Source organism: Sinohyriopsis cumingii, chromosome 5 (assembly GCF_028554795.1).
Source record: "Sinohyriopsis cumingii isolate HCF-2022 chromosome 5, ASM2855479v2, whole genome shotgun sequence".
NCBI classification, from domain to species: Eukaryota; Metazoa; Mollusca; class Bivalvia; order Unionida; family Unionidae; genus Sinohyriopsis; species Sinohyriopsis cumingii.
Window position 1 is genome coordinate 84,652,134 of NC_142965.1, and position 21,959 is coordinate 84,674,092.

At 34.8% G+C, this 21,959-nt stretch overlaps 1 protein-coding gene across 1 annotated transcript in view; it reads right to left on the minus strand.

Annotated features, from left to right (window-relative positions):
• The window catches only part of LOC149799650 (membrane-associated guanylate kinase, WW and PDZ domain-containing protein 1-like), a 209,479-nt gene that overhangs the window by 80,054 nt on the left and 107,466 nt on the right, over positions 1-21,959 (minus strand). Inside the window, exon 7 of the mRNA XM_089958995.1 lies at positions 6,118-6,175. Coding sequence (XP_089815121.1) covers positions 6,118-6,175 — 58 coding nt within the window. The remainder of the gene's footprint in view (positions 1-6,117; positions 6,176-21,959) is intronic.

The following is a 21,959-nucleotide window of genomic DNA, read 5'->3' on the forward strand; positions in this document are numbered from 1 at the left end:
GAAGATATTAAAGAATTAACTCTAATTAGCAAATGGTAACTTGTACAGTTTTAAAGCAAATAGCAACTTTATACTTAAACTGAAATAACATCTGCCAGGAGTAAAGAACATTTTTTCAACTGTATTTGGTTACAATGAGTAAAAGTGAGTGCGAGTTTGATCTGAGATGTTGTAATCATTTAAAAAATTTAAAAATCAAACTTCTAGACAAATCATTATTAAGAAATTGGAGTTATACTTTGACAGAGGAAACATCAATTTTACTATCAGATACACTGGGAAATAGGGTAAAGTCTGCTAACTTGATTCATAAGGGCAACAGTGGTTATTCTGGAGATCTTTTCCATTCTGTTTGCCACCAGCCATATGAGTCAATGTTATGAGATGCACCATTGAAAAAGAGGTCAGTGAACTGCTTAACGCCACATCGTTAATCAGTGCACCAAGTGCACATGATTATTAAGGATTAGTCCATACTACAAGTCAACCCACCCCACCATTGTGCTGATGCAGGTGAGAATGAGACAACTTGCCATATTCAGTGACTGACACAGATAAGCACAGTTCTTATGGCACCTACAGGTTCTGCAGAAATGTAAATATTTATAATATGGAATGGCCCAGACAAAGGTGGGTCAGTTCAAGGTATCTTCTAATTCTGAACTTGTGAGCCATTTCAACTTACACAAGTATTACCTCACAAACTGATCAGGCTACTACGAAGTACACAAAAGTACTCGATACAGTGCAATCAAAAGTACTCGATACAGTGCAATCAAAAGTTCTCGATACAGTGCAATCAAAAGTAAAACTGAACAAGTTGTAATTAAACCCAACCATAACATCATTTTCTGAAACCAATACATACAAAGGCATTCTCTCAACATATCCCTTTGCAATCCAGATGTAGAATACTGTATATTCAAAATATTTTTTTCTTCAAAATTACAATTTGGCAAGTATTTTCAAATACCTGTACATGTAGATAATAATGCAAAGCTTTTGCAAATAGCAGCTTCAGCTAAATTTTCAGCAGATTAAATAATTACAGCTTTGTTCTTCAATATTTGAGAATATTTGATTATGAAAGAAACCATGCAGCAGTGCCCTAATTTCTATCTGCGATTAACCCAGCACTGCGTTTTTTTAGCTGAGTCACATTACGCCTAATTCTGATACAGCTAGAGAGATAACTGAGTTTGAATTTCTCTCAGGGTATTTATTTAATGACATGGAATTCTGTCGTTATTTTTTAAGTTTATTTGTAATTTGATCCACAATAAACAACAGACAGAGATAAAAACTGCAGTACGGAAATCTGTATCATCGTACATATTATCCACATGACCTAACACAATAAACCAGTATACAGTATTATAATTGCAACTCTAATAACTGTAATACACTGCCAAAGATCTTGCAAGCTAGGACCACCTGAACATTCTGTATACTTCAATTATCTTTCAAACACTGACTGACTTTTCATGTATCCACATGTGTGATGGTACAACATTCTGAATCCTACAGCTGCCAAGACCCTGGAGTTGAAACAAGTTTTCATCTATTCATCTAAAAACACAATAACAACATAAAGTACCCTCCATTTGTTCGTTTACATGAAAGTGAAAGTATGTCAGAGTAAAATATGGATAGCGCATTTTAAAAAATTGATACCAAAAAAAAAAGCAATGAGCTTTTGATTATTTTTCCATCAACTTCTGATTTTGCATACCAACAATGTGCTTCCAAGCAATCATTTGCAACCTCCATTTAACCTACATGTGTTTTTTTTTTTAAATATAACCAATGAACAGAAAAGGCTAGTTAAATGATTATTGTAATATGGGATAAATACAAGAAAAATAAATCATGCTAATTTTGTATAGAGAGAAACATTTTATTAATTTATGAATAATATCTGTATAATATTTAACGAATAAATATTAGAATCATGGTTTCAAATACTGCATATACTCACTTATAAGTGCACTCCAACTGCAAACAGCACAGACCCAGAGCTACAATCGCTTAATACAATGGCAGATCTGGATCTGTGCAGTTTGTTGGGAGTAATCAGTAGAACAAACAAAATAGACCCTGATCCACAAGTACATTATGCTACAACAGATTATGATCTTTATTGTTTGCTGTTTGTCTCGACTTATAAATGAGTACATACGGTACCCAAAAATGTATACATTGGCTGAGCGATGTCAAGCATATGCAATACAATTGTAGAATTAATTGTGCCTCCTGACGTAATTTAGAGGCTGAATAATACTGTTGCAAAGGAAATAAAGAAAATACTATTGTTGTATGTTTCAACAGTGAAACCCTATGGAATTATGGGGCTGGCACGGTATCATAATTTAGGCTTTGCCACAGCTGCTCTTCTGTTTCTGGGAATTTGAAATAGGTGGAAGCATCTGAATGTCGTTTCCTTTTGTTCTTTCCATCATTGTGTGATATATGCAAACACTGTTTGATTCTGGGGATAATATTTGTTTACAAGCTGATGTAAAACGGCCAACTGATTGAAAAAGAAAACTACACTGCTATGCAAGTCAAAACCTGCTTGCAATTTCAGTACTCTGAGTACCTGGTAGGACGATGTTTGAAAATAATTTTTTTTTTTAAATATTTTACTTATTGCTTGGGGAATAAATGATATTTACTGCTATGACTCTTTAAGTTTAACTTCATCTAAAGAAATTGTAACAAGCAAAGAGACTTCTGTTGTGGTGGCAGTGAAGCTCTCATAGAATGGGGATCCAGAATATTTCTTGCTGGGTTCTGTAGCAAAGAAATTACAAAGGGCAAAGTGCTACACTCAATTAATCTTTAACAGTCACATTTGCAATGTGTTCGCAAAATAGTCGCAGCAGATATTTGCCAAAATTGGTTGAACAAAGCATACTGCAATTATGCTACAAAGAAAATACATTCCCCAAATAAGCTATTATTAAGCAGGTCATCTTGGAATACACTTCCTGTGCTCACTCCTCTTCCTGCAACATGTACATCTATTTCCTCCATCAGTAACCTGCCAAGAGCTGGAACAGTGTCATTTCACAGAATGGAGATCTGCACATTTCTTGCACCCATAAATGATGTAATTTAAGTCCCACCACATGGTCTATGATAAAAGTTGCCTCAATTTCTCATTTACTACACTGAACTTTGGAAAAACATATTATTTTAAAATTCTTACTTCAACCTGAAACAAAATTTCAGAGTAGTATATGGCTGGAATTCTATAAAACTAGATATGACAACAGATATGAGACTACCCTGTTCACAGTTAGAATTAAATTATTCAAAAGCAAATACTGTAAACATCAGTTATACCATATGCTCTCAAAGCATAGATTAAGAACTCTTGCTAGATCAACATGGGTTAGTCTTTGAAACAAAGGATGTAGAGAAGCCATGAAAACCCAGACCTTAAACAGTAAACACTCATCCCATGCAGAGTTTGAACCAGTGGTCAAACCCAGGAACTGTAGAGGTATATTATGCACAAATTGCATTATTTTATATATATATATATATATATATATATATATATATATATATATATATATATATATATATATATATATATATATATATTCATTCATTCAAAACCATTCTTTCATAAAAAAAATATTTGGGTTTTCTTACGAGTTCACATTTCTGCAAAGAGAAAAAAAATGCTACGTGACTAGATCTGTCAGTTAGCAAGTGCTTATGGAATACTGTAAAGTAATAACCTGACATGGCACATTCTTGTATGTAATGTAAATTCTTATACTGATAAAATTGCATTCCAATTAAGTTTCATGAAATATCTCAAATGGTTTGAAAGATATTAATTATCAAGAGTGACAGCTAGACAGCTGGACACAACTTTCATTTATAAAAAAAAAAAACAAAAAAAAAAAACAATGTCAGAACCATTAAAATGCTGACCAACCAAGCCCATCCTTTTGCAAAACACATTGTCCAGTCATGATACAACAGTACACCAACTCAAATGGTTACAGAGATATGAAGTGTGAACACATTTTTCAATGAGACTCGAACCCATGTGGACCAAGGTAAGATGGCAGTGATCAGTAAAGACATGCTTTAGACCACACATCCAACCGAGGCCCATAATTCAGATAGATTTGAGAAGTAAATTAAAGTCATCTGGCAGATCTGGGTCTGTGCAGTTTGTTAGGAGTAATCACTAGAACAAATAGCATAGGACCCGGTCTGCATGCATATTATGCTACAGCAGATGAGGATCTTGTTTACAGTCTGACTAAACTTGCAAGTGAGTATATACAGTAGATTATAAATTATACAATTTATAATTATTGACAGATATGTATCATGTACTATATACTGAAGCAAAATCAAGTATCCTTTCAAAAGTGTCCTTTCTCTGCCACAAAAGACACTAAGTCTAATAATTTGAACAAAAACAACTGCATGAAAATCCAATATCACATGAAAGACATAGCTAAGTTACACTGCAATGAATATATGAATGACCATCTCACATGATAAACAAAGCCAAGTTACAATGCAGTGATTATACTAATGACCGTCTCACATGAAAGACATAGCCAAGTTATACTGCAGAGAATATACAAATGACCATCTCGCATGTTACAATGCAATGAATATATGACTGACCATTTCAAATGATATAGTTAATTTACACTGCGATGAATACTGACCTTCAAAAATGAAAGACAACTGGGTTACAATGCCCTGAATATATGACTGACGATCAAAAATAACAGACATAGCTAAGTTACGCTGCAGTGAATATGACTTACCATCTCAAATGAAAGATGTATTTAAATTACATTGCAGTGAATATACAACTGACCCACTCACATGAAAGGCACACCCAAGGTACACTGCTGTGAACATACAACTGACCATCAAGAATGAAAGACTTGCCAAGTTACACTGCTGTGAATATAAGACTGGCCAACTCACATGAAAGATTTGCCAAGTTACACTGCTGTGAATATAAGACTGGCCACCTCACATGAAAGACAATCTAAGTTACACTGCTGTGAATATAAGACTGGCCAACTCACATGAAAGACAATCTAAGTTACACTGCTGTAAATATAAGACTGGCCATCAAGAATGAAAGTGTTGCCAAGTTACACTGTTGTGAATATAAGACTGGCCAACTCACATGAAAGACTTGCCAAGTTACACTGCTGTGAATATAAGACTGGCCAACTCACATGAAAGACTTGCCAAGTTACACTGCTGTGAATATAAGACTGGCCAACTCACATGAAAGACAAGGTAAGTTACACTGCCATGAATACACAACTGTCCATCAAAAATTAAAGACTCATCTAAGTTACACTCAGTGAATAAAAGAGTACAATACATATATCCACATAATTACAAAATGCTGCACTTTTGGCATTATTGATATTAGTGACTGGAAAATGAGGAAAATAATGAAGCTGACAAAAGGAACACATAATGAAATGGTCAGGACAAGTCACTCTTCCAAAATAACTTGTCCTGGACATGTTACTGAGCAAACAAATGTATACTGCCCTGAATGCTCATGACTCAAAAATAAAAAAGCAGTCTTACTTTAAGTAATTTTATTATATTCCATATCTACAATTTTGTACACTCAATATGATGTGATACAAGACACTTGAAATCTGCTCTTGTCCTATATATACAAAAACAAATGGCAAAGAAATGGGTCACCTCTTTAACAAAGAAACCGCTTAGATTGTAGCTGTTAATTTATTCTCAAGCATACACTAGAAAAAGTTAAATTTACCATACTTTCTAGTGTATGCTTGTAAATAAAATGCAAGATTTATTTAATAAGTTGCCAATTTAATGGGGGGAAAAAATGTGCCCAAAAACTACCATTTGTTTGAGTATACTACTGATCATGCATGACTACAGATGGTTAAACTGCAGGCACAGAAATTAGGTCAACATTTTGCAAAACAAAGAAACTGTTGCAATGATTGATAGATTCTGCTTTCTGGATCAAACCCCTTACCTTATTACAAAGTAATTGAGAGTCATCTGTTACTTAAATTTCACAGAACTAATGAGTAAAGCTAATAAAAGTCAATGACTTACTCAATGTAGTAGGTCCCATAATGTGGGTCTTCCACTTTCTCCCAACCAAAAGGAAGTTCTGTAATGGAAGAAAAAGAATCATAATAAGTTGCATGTGTGTTTTATACATCTAAACCAAAGCTGTGTATGGGACTCAGAGCGGGTCTTGGGTACCATATATAAGCATATAGCGACAAACCTGAAAGAACAGACTTTAAACTGAATCCTACTATATATATATATATATATATATATATATATATATATATATATATATATATACTCATTTATATATGACCAACTACAAACTGCACAGACCCAGATCTGACATTGCAGTATATTTAATGGTAGATCTAGGTCTATGTAGTTTGTTAGCAGTAATCAGTAGAATGATAAAGAATATGATCTGCCAGTGCATTCTACAAAAGCAGATCAGGGTCTGTGTTGTTTACAGTTTGACTCAACTTGTAAGTGAGTATATGGTACTCTATTACTATATCCTCTAAATTTAGATTTTGTATTTAAATTACCAACCTATATGCACAGCAAGGAGCAACAAAGTTGCACATTTTTCTTTCCTTTTGTTTCCATGGAATAAATGACTCGTAGAAAAGATTTTGACAACACAAACATGCAGAGCCACAATCTCTGAGCTGGCATAAAGTATATGGAAAAAAAAGAAGAAAATAAAATCTGAAAGTTGCAAATCCACGATAATTTATGGCATTCTCTCAAACTGCTTTATTATAACAGTTCCTGGTATAAAGTGGGTATGATTGTGGATCTCATATCATTATCAAAATAAGGCATTATACCTGATTTCTTCCATGGATGGCATTATGAGGGAGTGCTGTGAATTTTGTGGCAGGATGGCATTATGAAGGAGTGCTGTGAATTTTGTGGCAGCTACAAGCCACAAATTTTAAGACCCAATGAAAAAATATACTAGGATCTTAGGATCTCATCCAAAGCAATTACATATATAGTCGCTTATAAGTCCAACAGCAAACTGCACAGACCAAGATTTCCTATTGCATAAGGCACCAATGCTCTGGATCAATGGACTGTTAGGAGTGATCACTAGAATGCCCAATACTGAGCATGATCTGCCTGCGCATTATTCAATGACAGATCAAGGTCTATGTTGCTTGCAACTGGACTTGACTTTAAGTCAGTTAATATAATATACATGAATTTAAGTACATGTACTTCTACAAATTTTCCAAGACCATTACACATGACAATTGATAAAAAAACATTATCTGTTAAGGAAAATTCTTTACCAATGAGTTTAATGTTCAAAAATATCAAGCATGCACACAGGCTCCAAAGTGATTGCTCTGTCAAACTTCAGCTAAGGTGAACTCAGTAATGCATGAATTATTGTGTGTGTGTGTGTGTGTTTGTGTGATTTGGATTTTTAACATAGCCTTAACAATTTTTCAAGCATATCGCTATAATGTCTGCAGTGTGACAGTTTATAGTGATGTCTAGCACTGGGGCATCATGCTGCAGACATGTAGCATCATGTCCCACCCAGTCACATTATCCTGACACCAGGCCGACCAACCATAGCCCTAACCTCTTAATGCCATGCTCCAAGTGAGGCAGCTGCTAGTACCATTATTACCCTGAATTATTAGCAGCAGAAATCCCAGATCTCAATATTAAGGCAGCTAAATATAACTTTTAACTCTGGTACATGTGTTTATTCCTTTTTAAAGAGATAAGGGGTTGAAAGTAATTTATTTTTCATTAAGACTGCTTATTGAATCATGGGCAAAGTAATTTAATTATGACATCAAAAACGGAGAACTTCTCTGTTGTTAATTACAGCAGCAAATGGAATCAGCAGTCCAGGGAACATGTAGAACAGTGGGAACTGGAAAGTATCCAAAGCAAACCAATGAACATCAGTTAATACATAAAATTAAGCCTAGCATATATACTTGCCAGTAAGACCAACTGCAAACTGCACATACCCAGATCTGCCATCGCATAATGTGCCACCGGATCTGTCTTTGTACATTTTGTTACAAGTAATCAGAAAAACAACAAACAACATAGACCCTGACCTACTGGCACATTATGCTACACAGATCAGGGTCTGTATTGTTTGCAGTTTGGCTAGACCTACAAGCAAGTATAGATATTACTTGATACATTTATTTTCATGTAGCATATCCTTTTTATACTGCTCGTCGATGACAGATGACAGAAAACATGCTCATTCTTAATTTCACTTTCTAATACTGATACTGCATGTGTGTGTGTGTGTGTGTGTGTGTGTGTGTGTGAATAATGGAGATCACTGATATTCAGTAAAATGTCTGCTTTAAGAAGAAAAAAATGCTAACACATTTACAACTTTGAACATCAATTATTGAATATACTTACTTATAACTCAAGTCAAACTACAAAAAACAAAGACCATGATCTGCCATATGATAATGGGCCTGTAGATCAGGGTCTATAATTGTCTGTTCTCCTGATTATTCACAACAAACTGCACAGACCTGAATCTGCCTGTGCATTATGCAATAGCAGATATGGGTCTTTGCAGTTGCAGCTGGGTTTATCTTATACAAGAGTAAATATGGTACATAAATACTTGGCATCCCTTGAATAGCTTGTTCAGTCAGGTTTCTTTGCCATATTGATGGGAATGTTGAAAATCAAACTAGACCAAGATTTTCTTAAAATAATGAGAAAAGCAAAAAGTTATCAAATGGAAATAAAAATAATGACATATAAGATAAGATGAAGAGCAATCACTAACACTATTATTTTTCCACCAAAGAACCACTATAGTGGCCTATGTGGTCAGTGTCTGCCACGGATAAAGGAGGTCCCAGGTTCAAAACCCTACCAAGTCATATCAAAGATTTACAAAAATGGTACTAGCAGCTGCCTTGCTTGGTGCTCAGCATTAAGAGGTTAGTGTTAGGGCTGGTCCACCTGGTGTCAGGATAATATCAATGAGTGAGACATGATGCTACATGTGTGCTGTATGATGCCTCAGCGTTAGACCTCATTACAGACTACCACAGTGCAGACATCATAGTGATCTGACTTAAAAGGTTTTAAAGCTACTTAAAAAATCCAAATCACTCTCACACACACCCTCCAGAGACTTAGCAAATTGGCAAGTTAATAATCTCTTAATCAAAAACTCTTGTTCAACCTCCTGGCTAGCTGAAACCTGCTTAGACTGAGGAACTAAAGAATGGAAGACCTACCGTTTTCTTTGTTCCTTTTACATTCTATCTTCATAAAACAATGCAAGCATGAAAATATTTAAATATATAATGCTTAAGATATACCATCCTATAATTTCATCCACCAAAATGAACATTCTTTTTCATGTGGCAGTTACAAGACTTGAACAAAGAAGAATGATCTACCACAAGGATAAACTCAACAACAAAAAATTATTATTTGGATGATTTATGGATTTTGTCAGTTTTCTGACAAGTTTCACTGTAACAGATAGGAGGAAAAAAAATCTCCCCATAAGGGGTGCTGACAGCTTAGCTAGCTGGCTTTGATCAGTTCAAAAGATAAGGAACTATGATACAACATTTTAGCCCCCTACCGCTTGTAAAGTTCCAGTAACAGAACTAAAACTCTCTTCAGTTTATCAATTAATAATATACTGCTGTTTTTCTTTCATTATGCAGTCCATTGGTGGGTGCCATTGGAATGAAACTGCTTGTAATATACACATGGGTTCTGCAAAACACTGTGCCACACATTGCACAACAAGTTATATTGGGTACCAACCTTTACTGTATATCCCACCCCTTACCCTAACTGACCTTCCATTATCATCCCAACCCTAAGACAATGACCCAGGGGTCATAACGCAAAATCTGAAATATATATGATGCATTACTGCAATGACTGCACATGTCAATGTTTGGAAATGTTAATGTAACAGACATATTAGAACATCTGACCCAGGGACTATGGGCAGGAGCATGAAACCACATTCACAGATGGTTACAACATGGGTAGGATCCTATATGGGCAATATAACTACTAGGTTTCATGAATCTCCACCCAGTGGTAATGGATCGACAGCAGGACCTCCGCTAGGTTTTGCATTTGTCACCGAATGCTAAAGAATTTTGAAAGTGGCACTATATTTTACTGACTTGTAAAAGTTGCTGACAACAAATTTTTACTAAATAAATTTTTCATTTTTCACTGATATACTGTAAGTGACTCTGGCAACATAATACCTGTTTTCACTAACTGCGGCAGTCCGTGGATCATGTCTGTAGATGATGAATAAGATGTTATTCCAACATGATTGCAGCTAACTGCAAGCTGTCAGTCAGTTTGAGAAGCAATTAAATGTGATTAGTAGGAAATAAGGAATGACCAGAGGGGGATATTCTATTGTTCAACATATCAGCAAAAAAGATTTGGTGTCATTTGCATGTGTTGTTAATTTATGTTTATTGCAAACTGTGAGTGTGAGACCCGCTTGGGACTGCTTAGTGTTTTAGGGATTTTATACTTAGATAACACATTTTTGTGGTCAGAACTTAACTGGTTAACACAGGATGCTGCTACAAAGATTTCAGTCATCAACTGTAAATGGCCCAAGTTGCTTATATCAATGAAAAATGAAAAAAATTACTTTATAAAACAAGTCTGTATCCAGCACAAAGAATATGGCTAATCTTGCTCTGAAAAACAAAGATTTATTTCCAGCTGAATCTGAGGCAGCTACCAGGCTGCCCCTATTTCTACTGCAGACTGTGAGAGAGAGTTCAGTTGCCAGAATCGGATCAAAACAAATTTATGAAATTTTATGGGTATATCTACTCTGAAAAATTTTACGACAATTCCTATTGATGGGCCAAGTGTTAAGAATTTTGATTTCAGGAAGGCATTTAAGAAATGGTCCAGGACAAAAACTGAGGCAGATATTGATGAAATGTCAGTGACATTGTTCATAAAGGCTAAGCAGTATTTTGTATTGTCATTTATAAAGAAACATTCTTATTCATTCTTGCTTTTCATATGCAATACACTGAACTTCACATGTATATAATGGTACTGTTACATTTATTAATAATTATTCTTGTGCTTTGAAATGTAATAAAGACATATAAAAGCTGTTTTATTGTCATGTTTGTACAGAATAAAAATAGGGCCTATAGATTATTACACATATATTTACGTCCCTGCATCATGGCATAAAATGGCTCCTTTTGCTGAAAAGTGGCTTCAAAGTTTTTAAATTTGGCAAATTTCATGGTGCAAAGAACAAAAATTTCCAAGGGAAGTCCTGGAAAGGTGGATGAAGGGAGTCACAATATCTTCAATGACTTTTAAAGTGAAAATAGTAACTAAAAACTAAAACATGACAATGTTCCTTTGACACCATTTTTTGCAACATGCACATGTTGGCACATCTTCGCTAGCCAGGGTTCCAATATGATAACCCTATCTACACACTGGCATATTGACAAATATTTCTGTGCTTTGGGTCAGTGAATTTCACTGGATGCAGCAACAAGCCACTGCGTCCAATCAAAATTAACTTGTTCAAGTTTGAACACTGTTCCTACATGATCGAGACAATGGAGCACACAACTTGAATGGACTGATAAATAAGCAATTTTCCACTACCCGTCGGTGTTTGTACAAATACCTTTCACTCAAATACACCTACATGTATAATGGCCTCCCTCTGGTACAGTGCACCATTGTTACATGCTACTGTTTAGTTGGCATTATATATTAAGGGATAAAACTCATGAAATCCAATAGATATCGCCAGGACCAAGCACTAAAATATCTATTCAATCTGCCAAGGTGTTGATAGGGTTATCATATCGAAACCTTGGCTAGTGAAGATCATGTTGGCAAAGTCCTATAATTTTGTAACTGTAAATAACGCACAAGAAAACAAGTCCAAGACTGATTAAAGCATGAATGTTTGCTCTTATGGTGCTGAACTCAAAGCAGTCTGAATACATCCTTCCCAAAATACCACAAGATGTGTCGCCTAGCTGACTCTTTGTTGGCTTCAGTAACAAATTGGAAGCTTATGCCGCACAATTCACTTCACTATTGTTGTTTGTTAGAATGAAGACTTGCATTTTTTTATTAGGAAATAATTGTTACATAACAGAAACACTCATAATCTTGTAAAATAGGAAGTTACAATTATTTTGGGGCTAAAATATTAAATTTAATGATGTTGTCCTTTAATAATAACCTCTAGCTGTGTAGAGTTGTGGGGTGTTGTCCAAGGAAAGCAATTTGGAATATATGTACATGTATTAGACCAGCATATTTCTTCCTGATGTTGCAATATTATACACATCACATGACAGAGGTTACAACTATGATACATATAACGTTATTGAGGTTAAAATATGTATCATTATATTTATTTGTGCTAATTTCTATGAAAAAGGGAACTTTGGTTGGCCAGTTGGTCTAAGGCTCTTGCCTTTACTGATCAATGAAATCTCAGCCTTCCATGTTGGTTCAAGTCTTAACTCATTGAACATGGGTATATAAGAACAACTGCAAGTAACTTCCCAGGGGTCACTGGTTCTTCCTTGGGGTTTCCCAGGTTCTCCTTCCACCAAATATACCTGCTGCAATGAATGGCTTATAATGTGCTGAAAACTGGCATTACACCCACAAACAAAATAAGCCTAACATAGTTCAATTAATTAATACCTAAAGCACCTGCTCTCTCATATCAACTATATAAATGTACAGTTTTGTTTCAGAGCCTAAATCTATTAGTGCATTTCAGTAACTAAACAATCCATAATATGATAAACTTAAAGAAAAAAAATACACAGTACAAAATGAAAATGTAATCAGTATGCAAACATAGCATCTTAATCTATGTGTAAGTGTCAAAAGTTTTATGAAATTACATAATTGTATTGTTTCACCATAAAAACTATCGATATCCCAGATACCTACTGCCATACAGCTCTATACAAATAGCAGAATTAAAGCTAGGTGTTTTCCAAATCTGCGAGATAAGTCCGAGTACATAAAGCTGGAAGATATTAAACTCATTCTTACACTGTTAGTCATATTTTATTTTACGTGGTTAGATAATGTCAACTGTACTCAAATGCCAGAATGGTACATGGGCTGGAGTTCAGGTATTGTGTATTTAACTTCTGAAGGTTAACTACTCATCAATTTATATATTTAATAAATGATTATGGAATAACAACAATCAAACTTGATGAACTATGTGCAAACATTTGCAGGAATTCATGAGAAAGTCTTGGAACCCATGGGATACGAATCTTCCTCATGATCCAACAAACATATGAACATACCAAAGTCTGTACGATTCCTATTAAGCCACCTTCCAGAAACAAAGAACTTCATACAGAATTCTGTGTCTTGCACTACCACAAAACAAAATGATCTCTAATTTCAAAGGTTTCCAGAATGAACTCCAAGAATTCTTAATAACTGGGCAACAATAATTTTTGTTTTTCAATTTTCAACACTGACTAAAAGGGAGAAGAAAAATCAAAGCAACCAGGTGCCAACAGCTAGGCTCAATGGTTTCCATCCATGCAAAAGATAAGGATGTATAATTGTGACTCCCCATGTGGCAGGCAAGATTCCACTAACAATTCTGAAAACCACTTTGGTAGATGTTTTAATAACCAACTGCTGTTTTTCTTACACAATGCAGCTTAGTCTGAATGAAATACAATGCTAATAGTAACAATCAATTTTACTAATCAAGCATACAATAAGCTTTGACATCAAGGAATGCTGATGCATATACAAATATAAATGCACATTTAAAGCCTTTCTATGTTTTAGTCTTCTGTATTTCTTTCCAAGTTCAAAACACAAATTTTGAGGGATAAACAAATCTAATTCTTTTGCAGCTGAAGAAGAAAGTGTGACCATATCTAATGAATTTTCACAAAAAGGGCAGAAAAAACTTTCATATCAAATATGGATACAAAGTACAAGAACATCTGCCCTCCATACAATAATACAAGTGAATTTTTATGTTTGTGCCTGAGCTAGGGTAGACAAAAACAATTACTCATTTCTCCTAGGCAATTTCAAGGATGCCTAATCGTGCATAATTTTCATACTGATAGTTGGTTAGATAAAGTTTAACATTGTACATGTCATGGGAAAAAGGACAGTGGGATAAAAATTGGGAGTAGGGAGGAGCACAATTTTAGCCTCCTGGCCCCTCTTTTAAACAAATATCAGAGTTATTCTAACTTTTGTAAAGTTTAACCTGGCTGATAGGAAGACTAAAATCCAGACAAGCAGTTCAAACCTGGAACCAACGATTTTTTTTCAATCCGAAAAATCAGGCACTCCAAATTTTGCTTTACTATCTGAATTTTGTGAATTTTATAAAAAAAATCTACATTACTTGACAGTATTTTAAAGTTTAGTCACTGATCTATCTAACAAGGCTATATATATATATGGGCTGATAAAAAAATAGTAATGAGTCATATGCCATAGAAGTGTGTGTGTGGGGGGGGTGTTTGAGAGATTTGGATTTTTAACAAAGCTTTTAAAAAAAATCAGTCACATTGCTATGATATCTGCAGTGTGCAGTTTATAGTGATGTCTAGCACTGGGGCATCATGCCAAAGACATATAGCATTATGTTCCACCCAGTCATAGTACCCTGACACCAGGTGGACTAGTCCTAACACTAACCTCTTAATGCTGAGCACCAAGTAAGGCAGCTGGTATTACCAAGTTTATCATTCTTTGGTCTGACTCAGCCAGGGTTTGAACCCTTGACCTTCTGTATTGGAGGTGGACACTATTCAATTGGCCACCGGCTCGGTCCTTGCCAAAGAAGAAGGTTAACACCTCATGCTATGCAGTAATCAATTGCATTGACTCACTATCCAAGTACTGGGGCATCATGCCACGGACATGTAGCATGATGTCCCACCCAGTCACATTATCCTGACACCCGGCTGACCAGTCCTAACACTAACCTCTTAATGCTGAGTGCCTAGCAAGGCACCTGTTAGTACCATTTTTATACGTCTTTGGTATGACTTGGCCAGGGTTCGAACCCGCAACCTCCCGCATCCGAGGCAGATGCTCTAACCACAAGGTCATTGGAGCAGTAGATTTTGTAGTGTTAGAGAACATTACTGTGACAAGGTGTCTGTAGTACTCCAAATCAGCTAGTTACATGCCAAATTTCATGACTCCATAATATCAAACTGTGACAAGAAAATCAGATAAATGCAAAGGGTAACAAAAATCAATTGCAGATGAAATATAGGTCACAGTGATCTATATACCAACTTATGCAACTTAAGAAAAGTACCCATTACATATACCCTAACCTAGATAAACCAAGCTGAACACAAAGCTCAAATCACTGAACAATGTAATATAGGTCACAGTAACGTGTTTTCAATAATAGCTGTTGTATTGCTCTTGATTCAGTTATTCCTCAAATCATGTGACACAAAACCATGGCAGTGAAAATTAGCCTAAATAATCAAAAACCTTAACCCATGGAATATGTTATTTTGAGCTGAAACATATAACCAAACATTCAAATCAAGCCAATTTTTAGTGAGCATCCCAAAAGAAAACCTTTTCATATATGTTTTTTTACCTGATGAGTCTGAACATTTTCTGAATTAAAAAAAAAGATGGCAACATGCAAATTCAAACTTGCTAAATCATCAGAAATTCAAACTCCCCTCACTAGGTAATCATAATGTTAAAATTCTGCATACATATACAAATTATAATGCTTACATCACCCTTTCTATTTAGTTTCATTTAGGCACACTTTATATGATTATGTGTAATGTGGCAAATTGATGACAAACATGCTATTGAACAACAGATAATATCTGATTCAACAAGGCCTTTATGTATGGTTATATCAGAGTCAACAAGGCCTTTATGTATGGTCATATTAGAGTCAACAAGGCCTTTATGTATGGTCATATCAGTCAACACAGTCTTTTTATGTGGTTATATTAGAGTCAACAAGGCCTTTATATGTCAACAAGGCCTTATGTATGGTTATATCAGAGTCAACAAGGACTATATGTATGGTCATATTAGAGTCAACAAGGCCTTTATATCAGTATGGAAATATCAGTCAACAAGGCCTTTATGTATAATCATATTCGAGTCAACAGGGCCTTTATGTATGGTCATATCAGAGTCAACAAAGCCCTTATATATCAAGCAACACATATCCAAATTCAATTAAATTACAATGGTTCCCTGTACATGCAATTTTAATTTTAAACAAATCACATCCATGAGACATTATTTTTTTAAGTCCCCACACTGAACTGAACAACCAAGAGTTTCTGTACTTATTAACCAATGGTCTGTCTTCAGCACTAAATAAATGTGTTTGATGATAAAATGGATAAAATTACACCTATATTCATAGGATTTTAGACCAATTCCAATTAAAATTTACTCATCAGGTAATTTGATTCAGATAACCATGTTTACCATGTTTTCAGTGTGAGCATGGCCTTGGACCTAAAAAGTATAGAAAAAAATAACATCGCCATTTGAAACTTTATTAACATTGATAAATATTCAAATTCTCTCTGAATATATTATATATATGAATAGGTAAATTTGGTATTCATTTCAGCTCTAGTCAGAGTGACCAAATTTTCGCTGAAAGGCGTAGTAATACACTTAAAATGTCTGTCAAATTATGTGACTTCACAAGCAGTAGTTTCTGATGCCAGATGTATAGATATATGGACAAAGGGTCCCTAAAGAGATATAGTAAAAGCCATAAACTGGAATTGCTTTGAAAAAAATTATGTATATTCATTTAAATATTAATTTTGATCAAGCTGCACATAATGAACTCAAGGCTCCAAAGTCCAAAAATCACAGAGTATCTCTGGCAATTAATTAATTTTTTTAAAATTTTTTCTATAGTCTATTGAACTCGAAAGTATAAGAGCATAATGGGAACAGGCATTTCAAATGCATCTTTGGGTTACCTGTGCTAGTTGCAGTAATAAATCCTGAAATCTTGAAATGAAACAAAACTTTTCCTCAAAACACAATCCAAAAAAGTCCCAGGAAGCATGAATCATTACAATCCATCAAGTATTCAGAAAGCTAATGTCAACTTTCATTTAATCTTTCATTTAGAAAAATTCCTGAAACATTGATTCCAAAATGAATCATTCCCAAATCTAATACATGAAAAATCATTTCCAGTGGAATCTTATCATACATATATCCAGGTTCTGAACAAAACCTGAACCACTGAGATCCTATGAATCAGAGCTTGATGATCAGCAGCAGCAGCCAGCATTATCTCTACATCCTTGGTTTCAGACATTTCATCTTCTGCCCCATCTAATAATGTGTACAAAAAGTCAAACCCTGTGCTGGAGCATCATCATCAGTACCATATACATCCCATTAAATTATAATAACTCCTTCTGAGGGACACCTTCAGACACAAGAACAGAACATAAATCTTCTCCATTAGGTGTAACCACAGATGGCACAGAGGACTAAATGATTGAACAGGCATAACCACACCCTACTCATTAGCAGAACCATCAAAACAAAATCAAAAGTACATGTACTGTATATATACTCACTTATAAGTCATGATCAAACTGCAAACAAATGTGCTAATCTGCTGTAGCATAATGTTCTGGCAGATCAGGGTCTATTTTGTTTGTTCCATTACTCCTACCAAAAACTGCACAGACTGAGATCTGCCGGTGCATTATGCAATGACAGATCTGGGTCTGTACAGTTTGCAGTTCGACTGGGCTAATGAGTATGTGGTATTTTATATTGACACTTATCCAGTGTGCATTAGTATTAATTTTATAGTGCATACTGATAATTCACCCCAAAAAAATGGTTTTAAAATTTTTGAAGTTATGACAATTTTGAATTGGCATGATATATAATGGCAGCTGAATTTGTGACTAACATTAAGCCTGAAAGTCCATCACACTGCGAGTGTGCCAGTAAATTCAGTGTTTTAACACCTTTGCCAGCCATGGTGTTGGTACAGGTAAGTGCTCCATAGGCATTGGCACATCTTAGGATTTGAATAATATAGTACGTTATGTTATTAGAGGGCTCTATGAGACATACTAGCCCAAATGAAAGTCAAGTCTCAGAGAATATGCATAAATTTTTTCAAGGCTTTACATTAGTCCAATTTTCATGGCTTTGCATAAAGATGAACATCAACAACAACAAACCACCATCCTTGGTTCTCGAGATTTTTCACTCCCGTTGGTAACAATAAAAAAAAAATAACAAAGGAAGATGCCACATGGGCCAGATACTCCAGGAATCCTTCTATGGAGTCGGTTATTGAAAGGTTATAAATGTTCAGTATTGATACAAGTAAAATTGAAATACTCAAGACTCTATTCTTTTTGCATTTCCAAAATAATTGTGAAGTATTTGTTGTCACTGGTACCATATGCTTTATAAACAATCTCTGGAACCAAATCAGGTGCCAAGCAACATGAAAGGTACTTTATATGTATATGTGATGTTGCCATAGAAATGTTACCATCATCACACTCAAACCATTTCATCACAAACCAACAAAAATAAATGATCCGAAATTACTCAATCATAGCTGTGCAAACAAAAAATCAATACTTATTAGGAAATTGGTGTTTTACCATCACAATCTATATCCAGTTAGAATCTAACCACCATGACCTAAAACCTGTTATAACCAAGTGAAAATTCTGGAATTTGTGGAAAAGGTTAATTGTCCATCCAAACTGTTCCAAGCTATGTACATGTATATAACATATGGAACATTCATTTAATTTTGTCATTAGTTTTTTTTCCCTTGGTTTTCAGGAAATAACATTTCTGTTGGCAATTATATAGTAGATATGACATCAAGGATGTGGGGGTCTTCTTTTTATTGATCATGTGAATAATTTTACAGGGCATCTTTATATTCAATGATAGCATCAACCAGAACAAAATCAAATAATATTTGTACCCAAACCACAAAATAATGGGGCAATAAAAATTCTAAGGCCTCTTAATTAAAGCTTTGTCACTTTTACAAAATAAGGACCAAAAATGCAATAAATATTCTAAGGCCTGCTCTGAATGAATACAGACCATTACAACTGACCATGACCCATGACCACCACAGTCAAAGGATAATCAAAATTCTGAAACCTCTTGAAGACATCCCTTGATCCCATAATCTTGGCATTAGTCTGTGTAACTCTTGACAAATCTTAGAGGAGGTTCTCTATTTTCCATATGAACATACCCGTATGTGGGATTACTATTCAGTAATCCAAGGGTTTATCAAATTAGATGATAGTCCTATGCTGTCCACCAACACTAATATTAAAAGAAAATAGTAGCCAAGACATGGTACTTTAACTTGAAACAGTAAACAAAAGAAGTTTCCCTTTTTTATTCCTTATGAGTTATTAAAAATTACTCTGTGATAAAGTAGGACTTGAGATTTTGAGGAAAAAATAGTCACACAGGAGTTGAAAATTCACAAGCCAAAATGGCAGTTGAAAATTCACTCAAAGCCAAAATGGCAATTGAAAATTTCCATTAGTCAAGTGGATTTTCCAATCCAATTCCAGTGCTAATTCAGGCTGACCAGTGTTTAATGAAAAGGATGTTCTGATGAGAACTTGATCATTGAAAGTCCATAACTTCTACCAAAACATTTCCCTTCCATTTTGTTTTGATCAAGCTCATACTAGCACTTTGCTCCCAAGTTTCAATAAATGTTTACCAGAGGGAAAACAGACAATCTGTATGTATTAGTTATAACTGGTGTCAGATTGGGCACATATTAAGTTCCAGAAAAGCAGCTTTCACAAGACTGAATTTCCCTCCTTAACATTAAATATTTATATTTCTATATTAACTGGTTGACTAAGAGTTTATCCTGAATGAGTAAAAATATTTCAGTACCACTACATGCACCTGCCTGACTGGGTTTGTGAATTTTAAGACATTTTCAAGGTCTTTCCTGGCACCATGTTGTATATACCTATGTTGAGAAATTACCATTTTTAAATTTTGATGGAGAGGTACTGAAGACTTCTTTCAAAAAAAAACATACCCAGTTCTAAAATAGCTTGAAAAAAGATATTCTTGCTCTGGTTTATGCAAACAGTAAACATTTTATTTCCTTTAAGGAAGTTGGAAAAAAATCATGTGGTGAAAGAAATTAAAATATCACAACTTGAGAAACAATCCAGCCTCCTTCCCCCCCCCAAAAAAAAAATAAAAAAAATTTAAAAAAATAAATAAATAATGGTAGGTCACTTATCTGAATTCAACAAATGGTAGTCCATATGAAACAGCATGTAACCAGGCTTCAGGCACAGATTTATTGGTTTCTGAATGTTGATGCACATTATACTGAGCATGTATGCAGTTTATTCAAGAACATGTGAATATGGGAATCATGCTTAAAAAAAAATTCTTAAATCATGTCAAACAAAAATCAACTAAATACTTGAAAAGCATACCTGATAATAGTTTTGCTAACCTTATCTTTGTTTACTTCAATAATCTCCCACCTCACCCCCACCTCCTCAGGCATAAGAATAAACCCTGCATGTGTATAATGCACCGACAGCATTCATTTAAAAAGGACTGTTGTAAAGTCTAAGAAAACCATGCATTCATATTGTTAAGTATTTTTAACTTCCTTAAGTATAACTTTAACATTATCTATTCAACAACAATAGGTTGTCCCCTTCATGCTACCATTAAACTGATTGCTGGGAGAAGTTAAGCTGAGAGATCACACCAGATTGTATACCAGTTTACTATTCTGAAAGATAGAGCCATAATTACAAGCAACATTACCACTGTATCAAAAGAACTTGTAACCATCATTGACTGATGATTATAAGGTACTGCAAAACAAAAACACAGAACTGTGTGTGTGTGGAGGGGAAAATCTGATTCAGTTAGTTGTATATAGTTGCTCCCATCTAACAACTTATCTTGGCCAGTGTAATTAGAATAAAATTCTATAAATTGGGGAAAACAGGACTCTTGAAAAGAAGTCAAGGCAAGGACAAAGGAACTGGATAAATCTGATATCTGAGTTTAGGCAGCTGATTTTCCTTCCAGCAAATATCACTGACTGCCAGAGCATTATTTGATGACAGACACAGCTGGCTCTGTGGTAGGATATGTACTATACAGGGGTACAGGAATAAATGCTTCAACAGAAATCGATGTACAGTAGTAACTACTTTAAAAAGCTAAATATAATTATCAGGGGTTATGCATTTTAAATTAAGAAAAGAGAACTGGAACTAAGCCCAATTTTCAACAATTTTATTTAATTTTTGTTTATTTAAACTAGAATAGCATTAATATACTGTCATGAATGAAAATGATTTATTTTGGTTTACCAAAATGAACCATAATTTGAAATTTCCTACCCAAGTGGGTCTTTTTAGCAACTGATGGGTGGCAAGGCTAACATCACAAACCCGATATGGATCGACACCACAAACCTAATAGGGTTGAAACCCAAAAAGGTTTAAGATCTGCTGTAATAAGGCATTGATGGGTACTGTATGTACTTGCTTAAAGTCCAAATACAAACTGAACAGACCCAGATCTGCCATCACATAATGCACCAGATCAGATTAGGATCAATCCAGATTGTTATGAACAATCAGTAAACAAACAACACTGACCTGATCTGCCAGTACATTATACATCAGCAGATCAGGGTCTATGCTGTTTGCAGTTGTACTCAACCAAGAATATATGGCTGTGTTTTATTTGTGCAATACATTTCTATTTTGATTAATTTTAACAATTTTCTTGTG